The 21,603-nt window shown below is 35.4% G+C and overlaps 5 protein-coding genes across 8 annotated transcripts; 3 read left to right on the top strand and 2 right to left on the bottom strand.

Annotated features, from left to right (window-relative positions):
- Positions 1-868: 868 nt before the first annotated feature.
- Positions 869-5,323, top strand: LOC111466544 (E3 ubiquitin-protein ligase DIS1-like). 2 transcript variants are annotated; one of them, XM_023111249.1, is made up of 4 exons: positions 869-1,293; positions 2,976-3,202; positions 4,286-4,672; positions 4,848-5,323. In XM_023111249.1, the coding sequence occupies exons 2-4, from the start codon at positions 2,993-2,995 to the stop codon at positions 5,166-5,168; spliced, it is 918 nt and encodes a 305-aa protein (XP_022967017.1). In that variant the 5' UTR covers positions 869-1,293; positions 2,976-2,992; the 3' UTR covers positions 5,169-5,323. The 2 variants fall into 2 exon arrangements, with proteins under 2 accessions (XP_022967017.1, XP_022967016.1); XM_023111248.1 differs by lacking the exon at positions 869-1,293 and having other exon boundaries at positions 2,437-3,202.
- Positions 5,324-6,776: 1,453 nt separating this feature from the next.
- LOC111466413 (probable ADP-ribosylation factor GTPase-activating protein AGD11) lies at positions 6,777-11,148 on the top strand. 3 transcript variants are annotated; one of them, XM_023111051.1, is made up of 10 exons: positions 6,777-6,961; positions 7,065-7,195; positions 7,300-7,434; positions 8,241-8,325; positions 8,842-8,917; positions 9,112-9,275; positions 9,361-9,613; positions 10,086-10,202; positions 10,292-10,387; positions 10,482-11,148. In XM_023111051.1, the coding sequence occupies exons 3-10, from the start codon at positions 7,392-7,394 to the stop codon at positions 10,761-10,763; spliced, it is 1,116 nt and encodes a 371-aa protein (XP_022966819.1). In that variant the 5' UTR covers positions 6,777-6,961; positions 7,065-7,195; positions 7,300-7,391; the 3' UTR covers positions 10,764-11,148. The 3 variants fall into 3 exon arrangements, with proteins under 3 accessions (XP_022966819.1, XP_022966818.1, XP_022966820.1); XM_023111050.1 differs by having other exon boundaries at positions 6,777-7,195; XM_023111052.1 differs by lacking the exons at positions 6,777-6,961; positions 7,065-7,195 and adding an exon at positions 8,062-8,132 and having other exon boundaries at positions 7,397-7,434.
- A 262-nt stretch (positions 11,149-11,410) lies between these two features.
- On the bottom strand, positions 11,411-13,554 carry LOC111466414 (uncharacterized protein At3g28850-like). Its single transcript, XM_023111053.1, has 2 exons — positions 12,187-13,554; positions 11,411-11,756 (listed from the first exon to the last, which is right to left on the bottom strand). The coding sequence occupies exon 1, from the start codon at positions 13,047-13,049 to the stop codon at positions 12,246-12,248; it is 804 nt and encodes a 267-aa protein (XP_022966821.1). The 5' UTR covers positions 13,050-13,554; the 3' UTR covers positions 11,411-11,756; positions 12,187-12,245.
- A 1,678-nt stretch (positions 13,555-15,232) lies between these two features.
- LOC111466309 (F-box/kelch-repeat protein At3g06240-like) lies at positions 15,233-16,145 on the top strand. Its single transcript, XM_023110914.1, has 2 exons — positions 15,233-15,300; positions 15,476-16,145. Exons 1-2 carry the CDS (start codon positions 15,233-15,235, stop codon positions 16,143-16,145), a joined length of 738 nt encoding a protein of 245 aa, XP_022966682.1.
- Positions 16,146-17,111: 966 nt separating this feature from the next.
- Positions 17,112-21,036, bottom strand: LOC111466634 (annexin D3-like). Its single transcript, XM_023111357.1, has 6 exons — positions 20,667-21,036; positions 19,863-20,008; positions 19,094-19,321; positions 18,038-18,250; positions 17,853-17,942; positions 17,112-17,462 (listed from the first exon to the last, which is right to left on the bottom strand). The coding sequence occupies exons 1-6, from the start codon at positions 20,857-20,859 to the stop codon at positions 17,259-17,261; spliced, it is 1,074 nt and encodes a 357-aa protein (XP_022967125.1). The 5' UTR covers positions 20,860-21,036; the 3' UTR covers positions 17,112-17,258.
- Between the last annotated feature and the right edge of the window lie 567 nt (positions 21,037-21,603).

The following is a 21,603-nucleotide window of genomic DNA, read 5'->3' as shown; positions in this document are numbered from 1 at the left end:
ATAAAGAATTTTCTCTACTCTTTCTACATATCAGAGTCCAACCGCTCCACCCAAATGCCATCTATGTTCTCGACTCTTTCTCGATGGATATGACATTTGTTGTTCATGGTCTTGGTCTTCTCCAATAATATTGTTTAGATGAGTATATTTTGATTTTATAACAAATACCTTAAATTATTTGTATAAATTATCAAAATTAAAAAAAAATATTTAATCGTGATATAATTATAATTTTTAGTCATTTATTACGAACCAATTTTTCTTTTTAATTCTTGCAGCTTAGGTACGGGTAAAAATAACCACCAAACCAAACCAATACCACGAAATCCACCTAAGAGTAAGCTCAACAAATGGACAGTTGAAAGAAAATTAACTCCAGACAGAGGCTCGACCCAAGAATTGGTTCACACCTAAAGCTAGTTCGGAAATCCCGAGTATAGGTGGAGTATCAAAACTACGCCTCAATATAGAAGCACGACTTGAGAGTTGATCCGAGCCCACGAATAGAAAGGGATGTTCTTAGGCATTCTCACACCTACAACTTGTTTGAAAAGCTTGAGCGTATGCACGACCAAAACTTACATCCTCTTTTGGATGAATATGACAAGACACGAACCAATCAATGTCAAAAAAAAAAAATGTTATGACCAAAATAATTATTTTTTAAAAGTCCTAACAAATTCAACTATTCTATTTTTAAAAGTTTAGAAATAAAAATGGATATTTTAGAATATAAATTATTAAAATAGAAAAAAAAATTAAATTAAGAATATATATATATATATATATATATTAGTTTCTTCCCGAAACCGGGCGCCTGCGAGCCGTCCATAAGATGATTCATAATTCAATCATAACCACAGCGTTCATCACAGAGCGCTGCCGCTTTCCAACGCTCGTTTAAACTATAATTTTCTCTTTTTCTCTCTTCTGGGTATTTCGTTTGGCGATTGAAAAAGTTCAAAAAAGCTCTGAAAATTTCCCTTTCGATCATAATAAAATCAATTTTCAGAATTTCGAGGACACTGAAGCCGGCCTGCTTGTTATGGGCAAGGAGAGAAGGGCCCGCACGTCTTAATTTCTCTCTTTTTCTTTCACTTTTTGTTCTTTCTCGAGAAATTTCCCTCTAATCCTCTAATCTCTTCTGTTCTTCATACGCTCCTCTTTCCTCTCTCTCCCTATCACCCTTTAATTTGAATTTTCGCGGCTCCCAAACGTGTAATATCTCTGTGTATTATCTCTTTTTATGCTGTTTCTTGTCGTATCACACCCCGAGTCTGATTATCTTTTGAGGTATTTCTTGTTTTTGTTTGTTCTTCTTTGATTTCTTATGGGGTTTTTGAGTCGTTATGATTTGGGGTTTGCGTTATTTCTGGTTTTATTATTGTCTTGTGTTGTTTGAGGTCTTTGATTTTGGATGTTCTAATCTGCATTCCGTTTGTTGGTTGTCTCATTGTGACTCTGGATATTTGTTGTTCATATTTTTTTTGTGTTGTTCTTCTTTTGGAGCTCTGGATTTAGAAAATTTGTTGATATCATAACATTAAAGTTTTGGGTAATGATAGTTGAATTGGTTCCTTTGGGTTTTATTTTGTGTTTTTCATTCATTTATTCCATCGGATTAACGGTTCCATTCTCATGATTCTGAACTTGGAGGTATTCCATAAATTGCTCGAGCTTCTTGTTCTTGTTCTTTTTCTCCGTTGGATTTGGGTGTTCTGGTTTCTTGTCTAATGGCTTGAGATGCTTTCTTTTTCTTGTAGTGAAGCATCTTTGTGGTTAGTAATTCATAGTTTTTATGTTTTGGTTTGCAATTTGCTAAGTTTGGGTGAAGGTAATGTTGAGGATTGTTGGGAGGGAGTCCTACGTTGGCTAATCTAGGGAATGATCGTGGGTTTATAAGTGAGGAATACTTCTCCATTGGTATGAGGCCTTTTGGGGAAGCCCGAAGCAAAGCCATGAGAGCTTATGCTCAAAGTGGACAATATCATACCATTGTGGAGATCCGTGATTCCTAATAGGGTATTAGAGTCATGCCCTTAGCTTAGTCATGTTAATAGAATTCTCAAATGTTGAACAAAGAAAGTTGTGAGTCTCGAAGGTGTAGTAAAAAATTGACTCAAGTGTCGAACAAATGGTGTACTTTGTTCGAGGACTCCATAGGCCTCGGGGAAGGCTCTATAGTGTACTTTGTTTGAGTAGAGGATTGTTGAGGATTGTTGGGAGGGAGTCTCACATTCACTGATTTAGGTAATATTCGTGAGTTTATAAGTACGTAATATATCTCCATTGGTATGAGGCCTTTTGGGAAGCTTGAAGCAAAGCCACGAGAGTTTATACTCAACGTGGACAATATCATACCATTGGGGAGATCCGTGATTCCTAACATGGTATCAGAGTAATGCCCTTAACTTAGCCATGTCAATAGAATCCTCAAATGTGGAACAAAGAAAGTTGTGAGTCTCGAAGGTATAGTCAAAAGTGACTCAAGTGTCGAACAAAGAGTGTTCTTTGTTCGAGTACTCCAGAAAAGAAGTCGAGCCTCGATTAAGGGGAGACTGTTTGAGGGCTCCATAGACCTTGTGGGAGGCTCTATAATGTTCTTTGTTCGAGGAGAGGATTATTGAGGGTTATTGGGAGGGAGTTCCACATTGGCTAATTTAGGGAATGATCATGGGTTTATAAGTAAGTAATACATCTCCATGGTTACGAGGTCTTTTGGGGAAGCCCAAAGCAAAGCCAATGAGAACTTATACTCAAAGTGGACTATATCCATTGTGGAGAGTCGTTATTCCTAAAAAGTAACCCTTCACTCTTTATCGATGGGTTTTGGCTTCTGATAGCCCCTAGAGCTTTACTAGAACACGTCCTTATCTGGTGAAGCACTCTTCTCAAGAAGCTTAGTTGCTGTGAAGATGTTCTTATACTTGCAAGTTCTTGTTCATACTTTTCTTAACTCATGTTTATGGATGTAGGCATTCTATTGATTAAAATGTCGTTTGCAAATCCTTATTTTGAAGACGTTCGGACGAAACCGGAGGTAATCGATCCTCCCCAAGATGAGGACATGATGGATGTTAGTGAAAGTGTTAGTGATCCTACTCGAAATGGAGGAAAGCCTAATGTAGCTGTCTCCAGCAGCGTTCGTGAGCTGTTGGAGTGTCCTGTTTGCTTGAATGTTATGTACCCTCCCATTCATCATGTCTGTTGCCATCTTTTCAAAATCTTTTGAACGAAATTGCTTACTTTTTTTGAATTCCTTTAATCTAATTTGTCGAGACGACATTGGCCTTTTTCTTAAAGGCGTCTAAGGAAGGTACCATATAGGTGAACGTATTCATTAGTTTAAACGAACAACTAGAAGCCATACCGTACCTTGGAAGATAGATGATTTTGTGATAAGGAATCACTACAAAAGAAGTAAGATTTGGATTATTTTGTTATCAAATATCACAAGCAAAATTGATTGTGTCAAGCTTGAATGATTCTAAACATGCAATCTAAACTACGTAGAGTTGAAAAAAAAAAAAAAAGAACTTAGCCCTCGGATAAAGAAAAGGTAAGAACGGTGAGATCTCTAGTGAGGACACTGGGCCCCGAAGTTGGGTTGATTGCAAGATCCCACATCGGTTGGAGAGGGTAACAAAACATTCTTTATAAGGGTGTGGAAACCTCTCCCTAACAGACACGTTTTAAAAACTTTGAGGGGAAAGGGAAAGCCCAAAGGGACAATATTTGCTAGCGGTGTGCTTGGGCTATTACAAAAACACTTAGCTCTGATGATGGAAACTAAAATTCGGATTACCTTGTTGATCAAATACCTCAAGGTAAGAACACTTTATTTGAGATACGAATCACTCCACAAGCAAGATCGATCATATCAAGCTTGAATGATTCTAAACATGCAATCTAAATTACATAGAATTGCAAAGAAACTTAGTCATTGGCTAAAAGAAAACACAAATGCTCTTTTTACTCGTCCCTTTCACAAAGACAACATATACCGCTATATATAGCTTCAAAATAAAAACCTTAACCTTAGGCATTTCAAGAGCCGTAACTTTCATAGTATAACAGGTTAGATGTATGATCGGGATGATATCTACCGTGTTAATACCACCTAAAATCAACGTTGAAATCTTACTTTCTTAATATAGTTGTGCTTTGCATGTATGTAATCTGCTACTTGCTCAGAACCTTCATTTTGGCATTTGAGTTGTGCTCCCTTTTAACCTGAGTTGATTGTTCGCCTTGGTTCATATTGATTAACGTTCTGTCATTGCAGTGTTCGAATGGTCACACATTGTGTTCGGGTTGCAAGCCTAGGGTGCACAACCGGTGCCCGACCTGCAGGCATGAACTTGGCAATATCAGATGTCTTGCATTAGAGAAAGTGGCTGCATCTTTGGAACTTCCATGTACATATCAAACCTTTGGGTGCGCGGGCATATACCCGTACTATAGCAAGCTGAAACATGAATCTCAATGTGCCTATCGACCCTATAACTGTCCGTATGCGGGGTCGGAATGCATGGTTGTTGGTGATATTCCATTTTTGGTAGCACACCTAAAGGATGATCACAAAGTCGACATGCATAATGGGAGCACTTTCAATCATCGATACGTCAAGTCAAACCCGCAGGAGGTCGAAAATGCTACCTGGATGCTAACGGTACTATTCTACTTCATATTATTAGTCATTTTTGGGTTAAACATGTATTCAAATGAAGCTTTCGTTATCAAGAATGAGCGTATTAGCTAGAAGAGACTAACGAATCGAGTTCATAGGTTGTAAATATTGAGATGTCTAATACAAAACTGATACCGTTTTTTCGGTTGACTTGTAGGTTTTCAGCTGTTTTGGTCATTATTTTTGTTTACATTTCGAAGCTTTCCAACTCGGAATGGCACCTGTCTATATAGCCTTCTTGCGCTTCATGGGTGACGATAACGAGGTGAAGAACTACAGTTATAGCCTTGAGGTTGGTGGAAATGGGAGGAAGATGGTTTGGCAAGGAGTGCCACGGAGTATTCGAGACAGTCATCGGAAGGTGCGAGACAGCTTTGACGGGCTTATTATCCAACGAAACATGGCTCTGTTCTTCTCGGGCGGAGATCGGAAGGAATTGAAGCTGAGGGTAACTGGTAGGATTTGGAAGGAGCAGTGAAAGTGTAGGTATGTTTAGGTGTCCTTAGAAAGTAAAGGAGGCTAAATAGAGAGAATGATAATATAGACGTCCAACCATGTAATGTAATATAGTTGTTCAAATACATCAACTGGAAAGCCTGTGTTCTTTACTCGTTGTAAGAGAATTTCTACTTACGTTGCACTTTTAGGTCCATCCCGAGAAGAACTTAAAAGTCTTACTCATTAAACTATGCTTAAGTTGATACGAGCACTATGTCTTTATCTAAATACAGTTGTTATGATCACAAAAAATAAGATATATGTTTCGACTAAAACATTCGAGATTTGAATTTTTCGTTCTACAAATTCGTAAGAACCTACTCGACCCTTAAGCAGGTTGGGGGGCGGTGTTCTAAAAAGCCAAGAATCATACAATTTTTTATTGTCTCACTGACCTTGTCTAGACCTCCTATGTGCGGAGCAACGCCTCCTTCCTGTGTGGAGCTGATTTGTCGAGTATTTCATCCGTATAATTATCATTAATGAAACACACTCTTACTAACCCATAAGTCTGGGTTGGTTGGGTCTGAATAGAATTTAGAGTCCAACCTATCTCTATTTTCGGGCTGAGTTGAGTTGTTGTTTATTATTATTATTTTAAAAAGAAACTTAATTAACATATATATGTTATATGAATAACTAAATACGCATGAATATCAAATATCTATGAATTATAATGTATTATTAACATCGGGTTGGATTGAGTTCTGACCCTACTTGAGCAAAAAAAAAAAAAAAAAAATGTCAACCGACCAAAATTAAACTAAATTTTTTATTTTTTAAAAATTCAACCCAACCTAAATTTTAAAAAAAAAAAAAAAAAAAATGTCAACCGACCAAAATTAAACTAAATTTTTTATTTTTTAAAAATTCAACCCAACCTAAATTTTAAAAAAAAAAAAAAAAAAAATGTCAACCGACCAAAATTAAACTAAATTTTTTATTTTTTAAAAATTCAACCCAACCTAAATTTTAAAAAAAAAAAAAAAAAAAATGTCAACCGACCAAAATTAAACTAAATTTTTTATTTTTTAAAAATTCAACCCAACCTAAATTTTAAAAAAAAAAAAAAAAAAAATGTCAACCGACCAAAATTAAACTAAATTTTTTATTTTTTAAAAATTCAACCCAACCTAAATTTTAAAAAAAAAAAAAAAAAAAATGTCAACCGACCAAAATTAAACTAAATTTTTTATTTTTTAAAAATTCAACCCAACCTAAATTTTAAAAAAAAAAAAAAAAAAAATGTCAACCGACCAAAATTAAACTAAATTTTTTATTTTTTAAAAATTCAACCCAACCTAAATTTTAAAAAAAAAAAAAAAAAAAAAATCTAACCTAAATCAATACTAATGATTAAGTTTATCTGGTCCGAAGAACCATGAGGGATAAGATGACCCGGGGTAAAATGGTCATCTTATGAACCATTAGGGGTAAAATGGTCATTTTATAGTGTGAGCGACTTAAAAAGGCTAAATTGGACACTTCACACGCGATGGAAAATGTCCACACGCGATGGGATGCGCGTGGTGTTATAGTAATCGGCCAATAAATAAACGGATAAACTAACTTACCAGAAATTCTGGGATCCCCTAAAATTCGAATTCCCCTCCCGACGCCATTTCCACTATTCACCAAAATCACGAGAGGAATTTATCCATTTTTGCGCCGAAATGCTGTTTGTTGTTTGCGATTGTTGTACCCATTTCATCTTCTTCAATCTTCCATCTGTTTTTTCTGTTCTAATTTCCACCCAAATGCAAATTTCTCGCGGTTCGTTTCGTCTTCCATGAATTTCCCTTCGTCTTCTGTTGAATTTCCCCCCAATCAAGGCATTTTCACCTTTTCCCCTGTTTGTATTCTCTGTATTTTTTAGGAACCATTTAGTTTTTCGTTTTGCCTCATGGAACAAAGAATTGTTGTATTGAGCCCTAATGCGATTACTACGCATTTCGCGCCGTTGTTTGTTAATAGGCGATGCCGAGAAGAAGCTTGGCGATGAATTTGATGATTTTCCTTTACTTTCTTAGGGTCTTTTAAAAGGTGCTCTGTACTTTCTAGGATCTATTGCCAATCTCAGGATTTTTTCCTTTGATGATCTTTTGTGATTAGGATCAATCTCTCGGACTTTTTCTAAACGTAATTGCAGAGTTAAGTTTGTGGGTTGCAACAGCATATGTGCTTGGATTAATCTTTGCTGGACATGTCGTTGAAGTTGCACCATATTGATCTAAAGGGTGGTTCAGGTATTCATTTTCTTTGTTCATTTTTTCATGAATTTGGTGTTCTTGTAAACATTTAGCTTTGATGGAATATAAGTTTTTGGCTAAGAAATTGGGTTTAGAATGGATAACTCAATTGATTTAAGCATATATCCTCAATCAAGGGGTTAGAGATTCGAATATACCTTCCACGTATCGTTGAACTCAAGAAAATAGGTGTAATGATTCTAAGTTCTCATTATTCTTATAGAAACAACTTTGTTTATGGTTAAATTAACATTGATTTTCAAGTTAATCTAATCATTTAGATTATTCTTTTTCTTCGTCCTTTTTTTCGTGAATTTGGTGTGTTCCTGTAAACATTTTAGCTTTGATGGAATATAAGTTTTGGCTAAGAAATTATATTTAGAATGGATAACTATGGTAAGTGTTATGACAATTAAATTAATTTAAGCATATGTCCTCAATCAAGAGGCCAGAGGCCAGAGATTCGAATTATACCTCCTACGTATCGTTGAACTCAAAAAAATAGGTCTAATGATTCTTAAATTCTGATTATTTTTATAGAAACAACTTTTTTTGTTGATGGTTAAATTAACATTGATTTTCAAGTAAGTTAATCTAATCATTTAGATTATTTATTTCATGAAGTATTGGGTTTAATCTTCATTCATGAGATCCAGCAGGTGGGATAGCGATTGAATGCGTGGAAATGAAAAGGGGTTAGGATCAATCTAATCATTCATTCATTTGGAGAAAAATCTAGGTGCTAATATGATATCTTTGCGCGTAAAATCCTCTTCTGACCTCTATGTTCCATCATTGATCAGGTACCCAGAAAAGGCTGAATGATATCTCAGCTCAGTCCACAAATAAGTACTGTGCAGATTGTGGATCTCCAGACCCAAAATGGGTGTAAGCATTCTATATTTCAATTAAACTGAGAGTGTAATGCTTGATTTTTCTATAGAATTTGACACTTGTGAAAGGTGCCATCCTTCCTCAGAAGTTTGAACCATGCTTGTGAGATAGTGTTTACCCCTATCTTGCAAACTTCTTTTTACTCCTATCTTGCCCTCTTTACGATTTGCAACAATTTTTCTTTTATTGGTTAGTGTTCTTGAATTAAGATGATTGTGAGATAGTCCTCTCTTTTTAAGAACTCTTCTGCTGCAATCTAACTCGATCGATTCTTCGTTGGGTTCTTGAATTGTGGGAAAAGTATCTAAGATGAAAGTAACTATATTATTTGATGAAGTTATGAAAGCACCACAAGTGATGTATGTATCTGATCCAATCATTTAACTCAAATTATGTGTTAGCTTTCCCCTAAAGTTCTTGAGACAGTAATAGAGCTACTACCAAAAAGTTCTTTCAATTTTCGCATCTTGGGGTTCATATTTTGACCAATCATTCACTTGTTTGATGCAGATCGTTGAGTTTTGGGGCATTTATTTGCATCAAGTGCTCTGGAGTACACCGGAGCCTTGGAGTGCACATATCCAAGGTGTTTTTCTTCTATACTCTTTATGATCTACTCCTATATTCAACAGCTTTGATTTATATATGCCAAGGCTGGAAGAAATCACTGATGTTTTGATCATATGGCTTGGAGTTCCCTTACTATGAATTAAAATGATTATGATTTGAGAATCAAAATAGCTTTTTCAGTGTTTATAATTGGTTCTGGAATTATGGTAGGTTCTTTCAGTGAAGTTAGATGATTGGACAGATGAACAAGTTGAGGCTTTGATGAGTGCTGGTGGAAATACTGCTGTAAACAAGAAGTATGAAGTTTACATCCCAAAAGGCAACAGAAAACCTAAGCCAGATTCCTCCATAGAGGATCGTCTAGATTTTATAAGGTATATCTTTGTAATGGTATTTTTGCTTTATGTGTAGAAGCAAATATCGCCCAAATGATATAATGATTACATGTTGGCTGCACAGGAAAAAATATCAGCTGCTGCAATTTGCAAGCTTTGATGACCAGTTTTTCTGTGCTTTTCCACCCACGGAGAAGAGAACTGTGTCATTCTCCAATACCACTTCGAAGGACAATGGAAACCAAGAAAAGCGAAATAATGATAAACAACCAACAAAAAGTCGAATTGGAAATGCATTCCGGAATAGCTGGGGAAGAAAAGATTCTGAACGTAGGAGCTGCAAGAAGGGAAATTCATTGGTGTTAAGCAATTCAATGGTAAGGATCATTGGAAGTAATTAATTTCTAAGTGAAACAATCTATTACGGCCCAAGTTTACCGCTAGTAGATATTGTCTTTTTTGGACTTTTATTTCGGGCTTCCTCTCAAGGTTTTTAAAACGCCTCTACTAGGGAGAGGTTTCCACATCTTTATAAAGAATGTTTCGTTCTCTTCTTTAACTGATGTGGGATCTCACAATCCACCTCCTTTCGAGCCTAGAGTCCTCGCTAGCACTCGTTCCCTTCTCCAATTGATTTGAGACCTTGCTGTTACTTCACTATGTATGTTGTTAACTACAAGGATTTTGCATATTATCTTGCCAATGTTCTATACTCGTCATGTCTATGTCGCGCATTACTGGGAGTTTCTTGGAGTATACGTCATGTGTCTAGTATAGAATATACACAAGAATTTCCACTTAGCTGCTATGTTACATTTGATCTTATTGCTTCGACTGTACCATTTGCAGGCAGGTATGGTTGAATTCGTTGGTTTAGTTAAGGTGAACGTGGTTAGAGGAACCAATTTAGCTGTGAGGGACGTCATCACGAGCGATCCGTATGTAATTCTCTCGTTGGGGAATCAAGTGAGACTCCCTACTGAACTTTTCTCATATTTTCATTTCTTTAGGGATGCTGAATCACCTGGATTCACCTGTTCTTTGATGCCTTTTAGTCAGTGAAGACTCGTGTTATAAAGAGCAGTTTGAACCCAGTCTGGAATGAAAGCCTAATGTTGTCTATTCCAGATTTCGTTCCTCCATTAAGGGTGGTAAGTTGATTGTAAAATTTGTCCAAAATCATTGTGGAATTTGAGTTAAATATCTTGATTACATTGAATAAGAGCTTGAAGTAACTCTGTGCAGCTTGTATATGACAAAGATACGTTTTCAACCGATGATTTCATGGGTGAAGCAGAAATTGATATCCATCCGCTGCTCTCCGCAGCCCAAGCTTGTGAGAAGTCCACAGCCTGTGAACCCATGCAGCTAGCAAATTGGGTTGCAGGCAAGGAGAACACTCTTGCAAAGGATGGCATCATCAGTCTTGTGGATGGGAAGCTACGACAAGACGTCTCCTTGAAGCTGCAGAACGTCGAGAGGGGCGTGCTGGATATGGAGCTTGAATGTCTTCCCCTTTCTCAGTAGCTGTTCATTCCTCCATCATCCTAAACTCCTATCAAACCTGACATTAGGTAACTATTGACCAATCTGAACATAACTTAACTCGTAAAGACATATTCTCGATCAAATCGTCAGAACTTTGATTCTTCCATCTCGCTCATTTTGAACTTGAAAAAGTATTAGGAAACCATAGATAGAGCTCGTTTTGGAGATCACGTCAAATCAATGTACAAACGAACGACCTGTGTTGAAGAACTATTGTCTCTGCTACAATATCCTTAGAGCATGTATTCTCATTAACATTAACCCCTTGTAATGTTTCTGTAAAGTGTATTCTATGTGGTGTTGAGGAACATTCTACAGTTTGTTAATATGATGGAAAGGAGCAAGAACTTGGCCTTTTCTTGTACTTGGAAAACCAGAAATATGAAAAACAAGACGACTCTCTATCGACAAAAATGATTGTCTATTCCAAAATCGCTTTCAAAATGTCCTAAAACAAAACGCTTATTCATAGTAATGTTTTCAAATAAGAAAATTTTCTCTAATGTTTTAGCTAATCCGAGCATAATTTTCGAGTTGAGATCTTGAGGATCATAGCTATGAGGCAGAGAGATTACTGATGTAATTGATATCTGTTTCTAATATCAGACAAGAACTTGGTTTCAGCATTCATAATAACAGCTTCAAACCGAGCTTTTAGTTTCGATCCTCTAAGAAAAAAAGTTACAGAGTTTGCACTCAGAATAGATTAGAAAGCAAGCAACTGCAGACTACTTCAACATCTCAGCCAAAACATACTCTTTACGTATCAATGGTAAACTTTTTCAGATGAGAAAGCATGAACAATGGCGTTTTCACCATATGAAACAAGAACAAGAACAAGAACAATTTGATCTATCTAAGAGAAGGTCACACAGATGAAAGTAATTCAAAACGAGCACTCCCATGAAGACGAGCCTAAAAAACATGAGTAAGTGTTACCTCGTAGATAATCCGGGAAGGAAATCTTACATTCTGTGAGCAAAAACACAAACATATGAATTAATAAGAGCTATAAACACAATCAAATTTAAAGATCGATATCGATATAGATATAGATATGGGTATGAAACAACAAAGCCTTTTAGTAAGAATACATCAATTGCAACCACTGCAAATTGGCGTTGGCAAATAGCACTAGATATTTACATACCCATTGAGGGGAAATAATCTCCCCTATAACAGGTCAAATGAAAAAAGGAAACCCAGAAGAAAAAACATGACTCATTACCAAGATGCTGTTCATAAAGTACATGAACACCAGTACCCAATTGATGAACACTTGGCTAAACAATAAACCATTAACCAAAGAGTTCAAACTCCAAACTTATGTAGGCACATCCAAAATCAATAATGTGAGGGTTCAGTGATTATTTATCAACAACAAAGCATGTGAAATACACACCGAAGAACATCGGTTGGTTTGTTCGTTCGTTCGCTCGTTCATTCCTTCCGAGGTATAATTCAGGAAGCACATTCAGGACATCGAGTTAATCCATTTTCATTGCAATCTAAGCACCTCTTCAAGACGTGTTCATCTTCATCAAACACCTTCTTGCTCCCACTGCAGGTCATACAAGGAACAAACCTTACATCCCCACAACCCTCACACACGAACCCAGGTTCCTGAATCGGGAACCCCTCGAGAATCTTCATCAATTCTCCAGCTTCAAAGAGTTGTTTGATCACCTCGGCTCCTCCCACATGCTTGCCCCTAATAAACACTTGAGGCAAACTCACATTCTTCTCGCCAAAAACACTCTGCAACTCTTTCTTGTACGCAGAATCCATAGAAATGTCCCGCTCATCCACCCAAACCCTAAAACCTCGGAAAATTATCCTCACGGCATAGCAATCCTCATACGTCCTTCGAATTCCTCGTAAACTGGTTAAGTAAACAACAATTCTATCCTCAGTACCAGGTAATCGAATGGAAGGAATCCGGAAATCAGATGCAAACGATTTGGCGGATTTTAGCTTGCTTTGAATTTGATGATGCGATCCTTCGGCAGGCGTAGGAGGAGACTTACCGCCCTCGAATATATTACACAATTGCTTGACCTTCCCTTTAATCGAATTGCTGGCGGATTTCATGGTTTCAAAAGGGCTATTGTAATATTTCTTGACAGAATCCATCCGATTGAGCGAGGATCGAAAATAGGGTTTCATAGGGGAATCCATGGAGGATGAATGCAATGTATGGGATCGATTGAAGAAGGAGGACTTGAGTTTTTCCGAAAATTGCATAGTTCGATCAAATTCCGCCATGAAGCCACAAAAGGAAATGGAATTAACTGGAAATCCAATGAAAATCAGAGGGAAAAGAAGCGAAAAACGTGAAAATCAGAGGGGAAATCGATGAATCGTGAACCAGAATAGAGGTGGTGGTTTTTGGTATTATGAGAAAAAACTGAATCGCCCTGTTTAGGTAAGGGAGGGAAAACGGTGGAGTATATGCGTAGATGCGTATATTCGTAGCTAGTAAGCGAAGAATCGAAGAATGTTGTTGGAAACCCTTATTTCTAATTTGTAGATCAATAGATAGAGAGAGAAATGGAGCTTTTCCGGTGGAAATCAAATAGCGTATGGCTATGGCTATGAATTAAGAGAGAGAAAGAGGAGTTTTGATTACCTTTTTGAAATGAATACGCGGCGGCAGGCTTTCTTCTTCCTTCTTCTTCTCTCTTTCATGGCTTTCTCTCTCTTCTTTCTCTCTCCTCACTGTAAATGATCTGCTTCATCTCTCTCACCTCATTCACCGCCATTAACTTCCACTCCTTTGCTTATTTATTTATGCCTCCCATTCTACATTAATTTATTATTATTTTACTAAATTAATAAAATTATAATTCACAAATAAATAAAACTATAAATACTTTATTTATTTTAATCTCTTTATTAAATATTTTTTAAGTTTACAAATTAAATATACAGTTGCAAAATTACATAAAATAGGATTTAAATTTCATTTATTAAAAACTAAGTTTTCCATTATTATATTATTTATTATCCATAAAATTTCCCCATAATTCTAGGGAATTAATCAAAATAATTAATATATAATTTAAATATATTATCCATACAATTCTTTTTTAATAAAAGTAAAGTAATAATTGCAATTATAAATAAGAATTATAGACCTCGTATAACAAGTCTATTTTTATTTTTTATTTTCTTAAATTACACGATTTTCAGTTTATTTATTTTTTTAATTTAATTTAATTTTTTTTATCATAATTGAATATACAGGAAAACTTTATTTTTACCAATTTTTTTTTTTAGTTTTTAAAAAATTAACAGTAACAAAATAAAAGTTGAAGTTGTGACTCTTTCGAAATTCGAATGAATCTTTAAATTTCGATATCTTGGTCTATATTGCGTAATAAGTTATGAAGTAACGTTTCTTAGAATCGTAATAAGGAGATCTATAAATTTGTAGAAGGAATCTGGAAAATTGTGCAGAACTGCAAGAAAGAAAAAGAGGCGCGTGGGAGTCTGCGAGTGAGAGCGCGGCTGTATGTAGGTCAGGCGCTTGAGATAAGCACATCGAGCGTGTGCAGGCGCGTGAGAGCACGTGTGATGTTATTTTGCTTTATCCCGTTCGAATTCTTTTGACCTGTTCCACCAAGATTGACGTATACCTACCTTGAAAACTGTGAAATATAAGTCTAATCGGAAGAAATTGTGTTGAAATATCATTTAAACGTGGAAAATGAGTATTATAAATAATTACTGGAATGTTCTGTGTGTCGAGTATTATAAATATATGAAAGCATGCATTAGATGTGAGTATGCTATCCATGTTAACGGAAAGGTTATGACTCTAAGATATGCTTATAGATTGTTGAGTCATGTCCTATTTATATGAGTATTGTAGTCTACTAATTCCCGCAGAGTTCCTGATCAACACGTTGTGTGCTAAGTTAGAGAGAATGAGTACTCCTGATCATTGGTATATGAGATATACAGGCCGCCAAAGAAATTAGTAGACAAGTCGTATTTGACCGAGAGCGAGTCTTACATACGAGTCTGAAATTCAAGATAAGCATATAGAGAGAGTCAGTAACCTAAGCTGGAGGTAGGTGAGATACCTCATTATTGAACATATGACCGTGGTAAAAGAAATTATGAGTCAATGTCGAATCAAACTTAAAAACACCGGTAAAGATTAATTATAACTTATAAAACATAAGTTAGGGGTTAATTTAATTACTCATCAAAATTGTTTTAACTTTTCTTTCCGATCAACAAGGACTAGACCACCAGCTAGAGACTATAGGGAATCCATGTCTGGGTCTGTTTGCGTAGTTATGCTTTCCCTGTCAAAAATTTACTTTGGTTGTTTTAAGTTTTAAATCGTACTTGATGTTTTTAAAATATTTTGAAATTTATGAGTGGTTGTCAGAGTGCATTGTCGATGTTAGTGGTAGCTCCTATGAATCGCGTTAACGATGAGCGGGTGTTTCAATAAAACTATTGTTACTCATGACTACAAGCACCGCCTCCCGTTACAGCCTTCGTATGCCCTTGTCGAAACTTAAAAACATTTGTAAGAAATGATGAATATTTAAATTACTAAATAAGAAACATCTTATTGAGTTATGTAAATTCTGGTACGCTCTGATCAACGATCCTACAAATTCTTCTCTTCAACATAAGTCTATTCTTCTTAAGCATATCATTCACGATGGTAGATCATGGAAACATATACACTCCATCCTCAAGTTTTTCCATGACCTCGATCGATCTATATCTATTATCAATTTCGACTTGCCATTTAGTAAAGATAATCCGTTTTTCGAGATTTGTGGTCAATCTCATGGTTTGGTTTGTCTATCGCACGATAAAGATGTTTTCCTCTTGAATCCGACGACTACAGAGTTCCGTAAACTCCCTTCGTCGATTCTTCACTACACTGGACCTGATCATGAACTTCATTCTTGGAACTCAAAGACGGTTGGGTTCGGATACGATTTCAAATCTAGAGATTTCAAAGTGGTTAGGGTTGTAGAATTTGTGCACATATACGATTCAGATGGTCCAACTAAAATGGAAATTTATGATTTGAGAAAAGATAGATGGAGGGAAATTGAATCCCATTTCTCTGACCATTTAATGTCGATATGTTCTTTTGATATGTATCGTGAAGGAAAATATTATTGGTGGTCACATAATATGATACAAACGTTCGACATGAGCGAAGAAGTTTTTGACGAAATTTCAATACCGGACAGTTTAGCACATGTGAATAAGGCGTTTATAACTATTGGGATTTTGAATGGAAACATTGTTATATTTCGTATATTTTACCATCGAATAATAGAGAACGAAAAGGACATATTGTTTCATGGTCAAAGCTATTAGTTTAAAAATGAAATTTTAAAAAAATTGATTACAAATTTTATAATTTTTTCTAAATTATTTTAAAGACCAATGAGATAAAATGAAATAAAAAATTATAATTTTTTTATTTTTAAATATGTTAAATGAATAAAATTCTTTATTTATAATAAAAAAAAATCATAAATTAATTAAACGGTGATTATTTTGGAAAAAATGTATAATTTGATTTAGTGTAAAAATATCTCTCTTTCAAATATATATTAGTAATAAACTGATATGTTGTTTATTCGGTGCAGATACTTATATGGATGATGTGTGCTTTTCCGAGCTAGCTTTTCTGCGTGTTGGGAGCTCCAAAATTTTTGAAATCTCTCTCATGCGATTTCACGTGCACATTCGACTCTTTCATCAAAATTTCTAGAATCACAAACGAGTTTCAATTTCTTTATATTTTCTTTAAATTTTCATAACTCTCTCTACCCAACTTGAATTAACTTAGTTTCTTCGTGATAAGGGTAGACTTTTAATCAATGTTTATTATGGCAATAATAGTAAGAAGTAATTGAATTCAAATTTGGTTAAAAAACTCAATTCCAATAAGAACTCTTGAAATTGAAGAAAAACAGCAATCAAGAACTCGAAAATCATATTACTTCTTCTTTCTCGATTCTTGATGGAATTGACTGATTCAAAAGCCGAGAATGACTCTCTCGAAGCCACCGAGCAATTCTTATGAAAAAACTCTAGCTAAATTCCAACTCCAAAGGACGGTTTAGAGTGGATTTTGACTTTCTCTTTTACTCGAGAATCTATCCATTTAGTTCCATTGAACTGAACATAAACTAATATAATTGTTGAATATATACCTTAAAAAAAAAATTGTTAAAGAAGTATATTATTCAATACATTTAATGAATTGTAAAATATATATTTAATATTTGAAACAACATAATAAATACATTTTCTTATTTCTTGATAAAGGGGGTAAAAAAATCAATCTTCCAAACATATATACAAATATGAAGAGGTTAGTTCATTCAAAGGCCTACAATAACACCCAACAAAGCCAAACAAGGTATTTGCAGTGAGAAAGAGAAAGGCAAGAAAGAAGCAAAGAGAAGTTGGGAAGAAGAATCAAACTTTAGCTCCAAGTAAGATCATCAACATGTCCTTGTAGTCCCCAGATGTGTCACCAATCACGTCTTTCTCGAGGTTGCTTTTGAACATCTTGGAATACTCCTCTCTAATTTTCATTGTGTCTATCTCTGCTCGACTTACGATGGCTCGGGTTAGAGAATCTTCATCCGTTCCAAGCCCAACAATGGCCTTGTGGATTACCTGCACCAAAAATTTCACAATCAAAACAAAGCTTCAAAGTTCAAGAACCAAAATGGAACGAGTTTAAAATGAAACAATCCTATCGTTATAAGAATCACTTGTGATTTAAACCTATAAACTTTTTGTATCGATGGGTTCTTTTTTTTATTCCTCCCTGAAATGAACTTTTAAGAAAAAAAATTGAAAATAAAGGGTAAAACTAACTATAACAACCCAAACTCACGCGATATTATACTCTTTGAACTTTTTTTTTCATGCTTCCTCTTACGATTTTTAAAGCTCGTGTGCTAGAGAGAGGTTTCCACACCTTATTAAGAATGTTTCGTTCTCCTCTTCAACCGAGGTAGGATCTCACAACAACCTAAAAGCGAGAAGGAAAGAACCTCTCACCTTTGCAAAGTGTTTTTCAGGACTGTCAATGCACCAGACGGCCATTTTGAAGAGAGATTCTAAATCACTGGTTCCACATTTCATAATGTCCTGTAAACGAAAAGCATAGTTTGAACTTCCAAGAGGGTAAATGAAAAGACAAAAAGAAGAGGAAAATTTAACCATTTGTTTATTAAAGGCTGAACCTGATCAATCGGGTTTCCATACTTTTGCTTATAGCATGCAAAGGTTGCTCTAAGTTGAAAGAAATTCCTTGTGCTGAGTATCCAAATGACGCCGTTGCGGTTGATTTGCTTCACTTTGATAGCATCGTGTAATAAATCTGATTCAGAATCGGCAACGAAACTTTCCACCACCTCTTTATCATGCCTGAAGGAACTCACCAAACCAACTAGAAGCTACACAATATCCAAAACAAAACGTTTTTCAAGGTTACAAGTCCCTGGAATCTCTGTGCTGAGAATTGCAACCTCAACAGTATATAATGCATTTGGCAAGAAGAAAAATGAATTGTCTCTTAAAGAGTTTTTCAAAGATATTTGACAAGCATGTGACATTCAATGAAGCAAAATGGTTAGCCTAACTAAAACACAATGTCTCAAACAGCCACTAACTTCCAAGCAACTTATATATATCAGTTTGTAGCACCCAACACTAATGGCAAAAGGGTCTGGGTTTAAGTCTACACCTAACAAATATTGTCTATTTTGGCCCGTTACGTATCGCCGTCAGCCTTACAATTTTAAAACACGTCTATTAGGGAGAAGTTTTCACACCTTTATAAGGAATACTTCATTCCCCTCTCTAATCGATGTGGGATCTCACAGTCCACCTCTTGAGGCCCAACATTCTCGCGGCACACCGTCCACTGGTTGGTTTTTATACCATTTGTTGTAACCGCCAAAGCCCATCAGATATTGTATGTTTTGGCCCAGCCTCATGATTTTAAAACGTATTTACTAGGGAGTGATTTCCACCCAATTATAAGGAATCTAAACTTTTCCCCCTCCAATCGATGGGCAGTTTCATTTTTCATTTTTTGCTTTTGAGTTTGTTCAATGACAGTTTGTTGAAACAGGTATTAGAAAACTACGGTTTCAGAATTAAAATTTTGCTAAGATTTGGAAAATATTTCAAAACGAAAATCATAAAACCAAAAGGATTTTGAGCAGCCAACATGCTTAACATTATAAAAACCAAGTCGAGAGTTGAGATTATGAGACAGCTTTCAGGCATTTTACCTTCCTAAGGGGCATGGAGACGGAGGAGAAAATGTCTTCTTCAAGCGAGCAATCATAGAGAGAACAGTAGGCCTGCCTTACGGCCATCAGATGGTGAGGGGATGTGGCACACGCAATCTCCACTAATACTTGAAGCTCATGGATGCCTTTCTTGTATGACCTCAAAGCTTCATGTGCCATTCTTGCATCCCTCTCAGCAGGATCATATGCCCACAAAACCGCCGCTTTCTGCTCATAAAAATCTTTAGCTAGAGATGGATAAGGAAAAAAAAAGTACATGGGGGTATAAACTGGCTACTCAATTTCAGCTTTTACTTTTACTAGAACATGATATAATGTTGATATACTGTTGAGGTTGCAATTGCCTCTATACAATTGGAGGAACTTTTGTTGAGAGACTTTATAGTGTGAGAGTGTGAGATACTTATAAACACTTTGGTTATAGTGATTGGCTATCATTCATGGATGTAGGAGAATTTCTTCTCTCCAACCAGGTAAATCTTTGTGTCTCTTTATTTATTTTCTATTTGTGGGTGTGTGAGTTCTATTGATCTTGCTTCCACTTTTACTACAACGATTAGATATCAAAACATTTTGTTTGTTGCATTCTGCTACAATAAAGGTGGTGGCATCTGTGCAATTTGTTTCTTCCATATACCAATGAAACTCAAGACTAGAAATCTAAATAAGAATGAAGTGTTGATGGGTATTGAATGTGATGAAAGAGCAATCGGAAATGACATCTTTTCTGCAAATGTAACAAACTTACTCTAAAATCACCAGAGAGTTCAGAATTGATGCGATCAATGAGAGACTCATTGTATAGCTCGAGATAAGTCTCTCTAATTGCTTTCCTCTGGGCAGCATTTCTTTGTCCTAATATCCTTATCAAGGCTTTCTCATCGGTTCCCCATCCTAACTCATCATGAGACATAAAAAATCAATAAGAACAACATTATTTTAAAAATTAAGAGCGAGTTGAAATGATAATTAATGTTTGATCGCCCCCTTTCAAACTAAACTTTGACAAAAAGAAAAAAAAAAAAAAAAAAAAACTGTTTTCCATTATTCTAAAATCCGCTGAAATTCTAAAATATTTTCCACAAATAAAAAAAATAAAACAGACACTGAATGAGAATAAATAGGAATTCTGTCTTCACTGATAAACAAGGAAGGCAGCTAAATAAAAGCCAAATGGATGAATACAGCAAATAATCCAACACGTGGCACTATACAATTGGTCATCCCTGATTAAATAAATCATACAATGGAAAATAATAAGCAGAATTAAATATTTATATTTAATGTCTAAAAATTGAAAATAAATAAATAAATAAATCAAATAAGATGAGGAAAATAAAACTGCATCCAAGCAATGAGCCGAAGAGTTCAACAATGTCTTGAAATCGAAAGAAGCGGATGAACTTCTATTCAAACAAAATCAACGCATTGGACTCAGTTTTCAGCAGAAAAATCAAACTCAAACAAAAACATACGGAATCCACAGATAAATTAGCGAAACATCGCGAAAGATAAATAAAATCAAAATGTTGAAGAGTTCATCGAAATCAACCATCGAAAGCTTTCTTGAGAGTATCGCAGTCGTCGGCGGGAGAAGGAACAATCTCCGGCACTCTCACAGTTCCCATATTCTCCGTCAGAAACCTCTCCTCTTCCGACGAGAAAGAATGACCGGAATCCGATTTCGACGATTTCGACGATTTCGATTTCTTCCACGAGAAGCTCTTGAACGAGAAACTGCTCATTTTCGGAGCTTTGTAATTGCTAACTGATAATGAAACAAATTTTCTCTCTGTTTTCCGTGTTTCGTTTTTTCCCTCTCAAACTTCGCTACAACGCAAAATAGCAGATTTTGTTTTCGCCATTCTGTTTTTTATTCCGTTTGACGAAAATACCCTTTCACCCCCCTTCTGATTTCGACTCCATTTCTTAGTCTTTGCAAAGAAGGGCTTGCGTAGAATTTTCTTTCCCTTGAGCCCTCAATGTCTTGGAAATTACACGAAGCGGCCGTGTTTTATGGGATATTTCGATGGGTGATAATTTAGTTTCTGTATAGTTGTGTACTAAACTGCAAAGAAAGTGACAGGTTGGATGCCACGTTTTTCTGAAGGTGTTAAATTTGGGTCCCAACAAGAAAAATCAACGATGGAGATGTTTTTATTCAACTGCTGACGTTGGCGCCAGCTGTAATGAGTTGATGTTTGGGACAACAAATTGTAATAATAACAAAAAAAAAAAAAAAATTATCAAATTATTTCCTCAATTACAAATATTTATATTTTAAAAAAATAATATTACTCTTTATTTTTTTATAAGCATTTATATTAAATATATTAAAATATCAAACAAAAAATTCACAGTCATTTTTATAACAAGACCGTGATTAAAGATAATATTAATTAATTATTTTTAAATATATTTTGGTCATTTTTATAGTTATTTTTTTATTTTTTTATTCCATTTGAGTTTTTTTTTTTTTTTTTTTTTTT

Source organism: Cucurbita maxima, unplaced genomic scaffold, assembly GCF_002738345.1.
Source record: "Cucurbita maxima cultivar Rimu unplaced genomic scaffold, Cmax_1.0 Cma_Scf00031, whole genome shotgun sequence".
NCBI classification, from domain to species: Eukaryota; Viridiplantae; Streptophyta; class Magnoliopsida; order Cucurbitales; family Cucurbitaceae; genus Cucurbita; species Cucurbita maxima.
The sequence above is the reverse complement of the archived record's forward strand: the minus strand, read 5'-3'. Positions and strand labels throughout refer to the sequence as shown.

Excerpts from the sequence above, each read along its gene's own strand:
- LOC111466544 (XM_023111248.1), top strand. The coding sequence starts at position 2,960 with ATGTTTATGGATGTAGGCATTCTATTGATTAAAATGTCGTTTGCAAAT. Across the intron at positions 3,203-4,285 it reads TGTACCCTCCCATTCATCAT|TGTTCGAATGGTCACACATT; the intron begins GTCTGTTGCCAT and ends CTGTCATTGCAG. Across the intron at positions 4,673-4,847 it reads ATGCTACCTGGATGCTAACG|GTTTTCAGCTGTTTTGGTCA; the intron begins GTACTATTCTAC and ends GTTGACTTGTAG.
- LOC111466309 (XM_023110914.1), top strand. The coding sequence starts at position 15,233 with ATGAGCGGGTGTTTCAATAAAACTATTGTTACTCATGACTACAAGCAC. Across the intron at positions 15,301-15,475 it reads CGCCTCCCGTTACAGCCTTC|ATCATGGAAACATATACACT; the intron begins GTATGCCCTTGT and ends TCACGATGGTAG.
- LOC111466414 (XM_023111053.1), bottom strand. The coding sequence starts at position 13,049 with ATGGCGGAATTTGATCGAACTATGCAATTTTCGGAAAAACTCAAGTCC.
- LOC111466634 (XM_023111357.1), bottom strand. The coding sequence starts at position 20,859 with ATGAGCAGTTTCTCGTTCAAGAGCTTCTCGTGGAAGAAATCGAAATCG. Across the intron at positions 20,009-20,666 it reads TCTCAAGAAAGCTTTCGATG|GATGGGGAACCGATGAGAAA; the intron begins GTTGATTTCGAT and ends ATGATGAGTTAG. Across the intron at positions 19,322-19,862 it reads AACTCTCTGGTGATTTTAGA|AAAGCGGCGGTTTTGTGGGC; the intron begins GTAAGTTTGTTA and ends TTTTATGAGCAG.
- LOC111466413 (XM_023111051.1), top strand. The coding sequence starts at position 7,392 with ATGTCGTTGAAGTTGCACCATATTGATCTAAAGGGTGGTTCAG. Across the intron at positions 9,276-9,360 it reads GATCGTCTAGATTTTATAAG|GAAAAAATATCAGCTGCTGC; the intron begins GTATATCTTTGT and ends TTGGCTGCACAG. Across the intron at positions 10,203-10,291 it reads TTCTCTCGTTGGGGAATCAA|TCAGTGAAGACTCGTGTTAT; the intron begins GTGAGACTCCCT and ends GATGCCTTTTAG.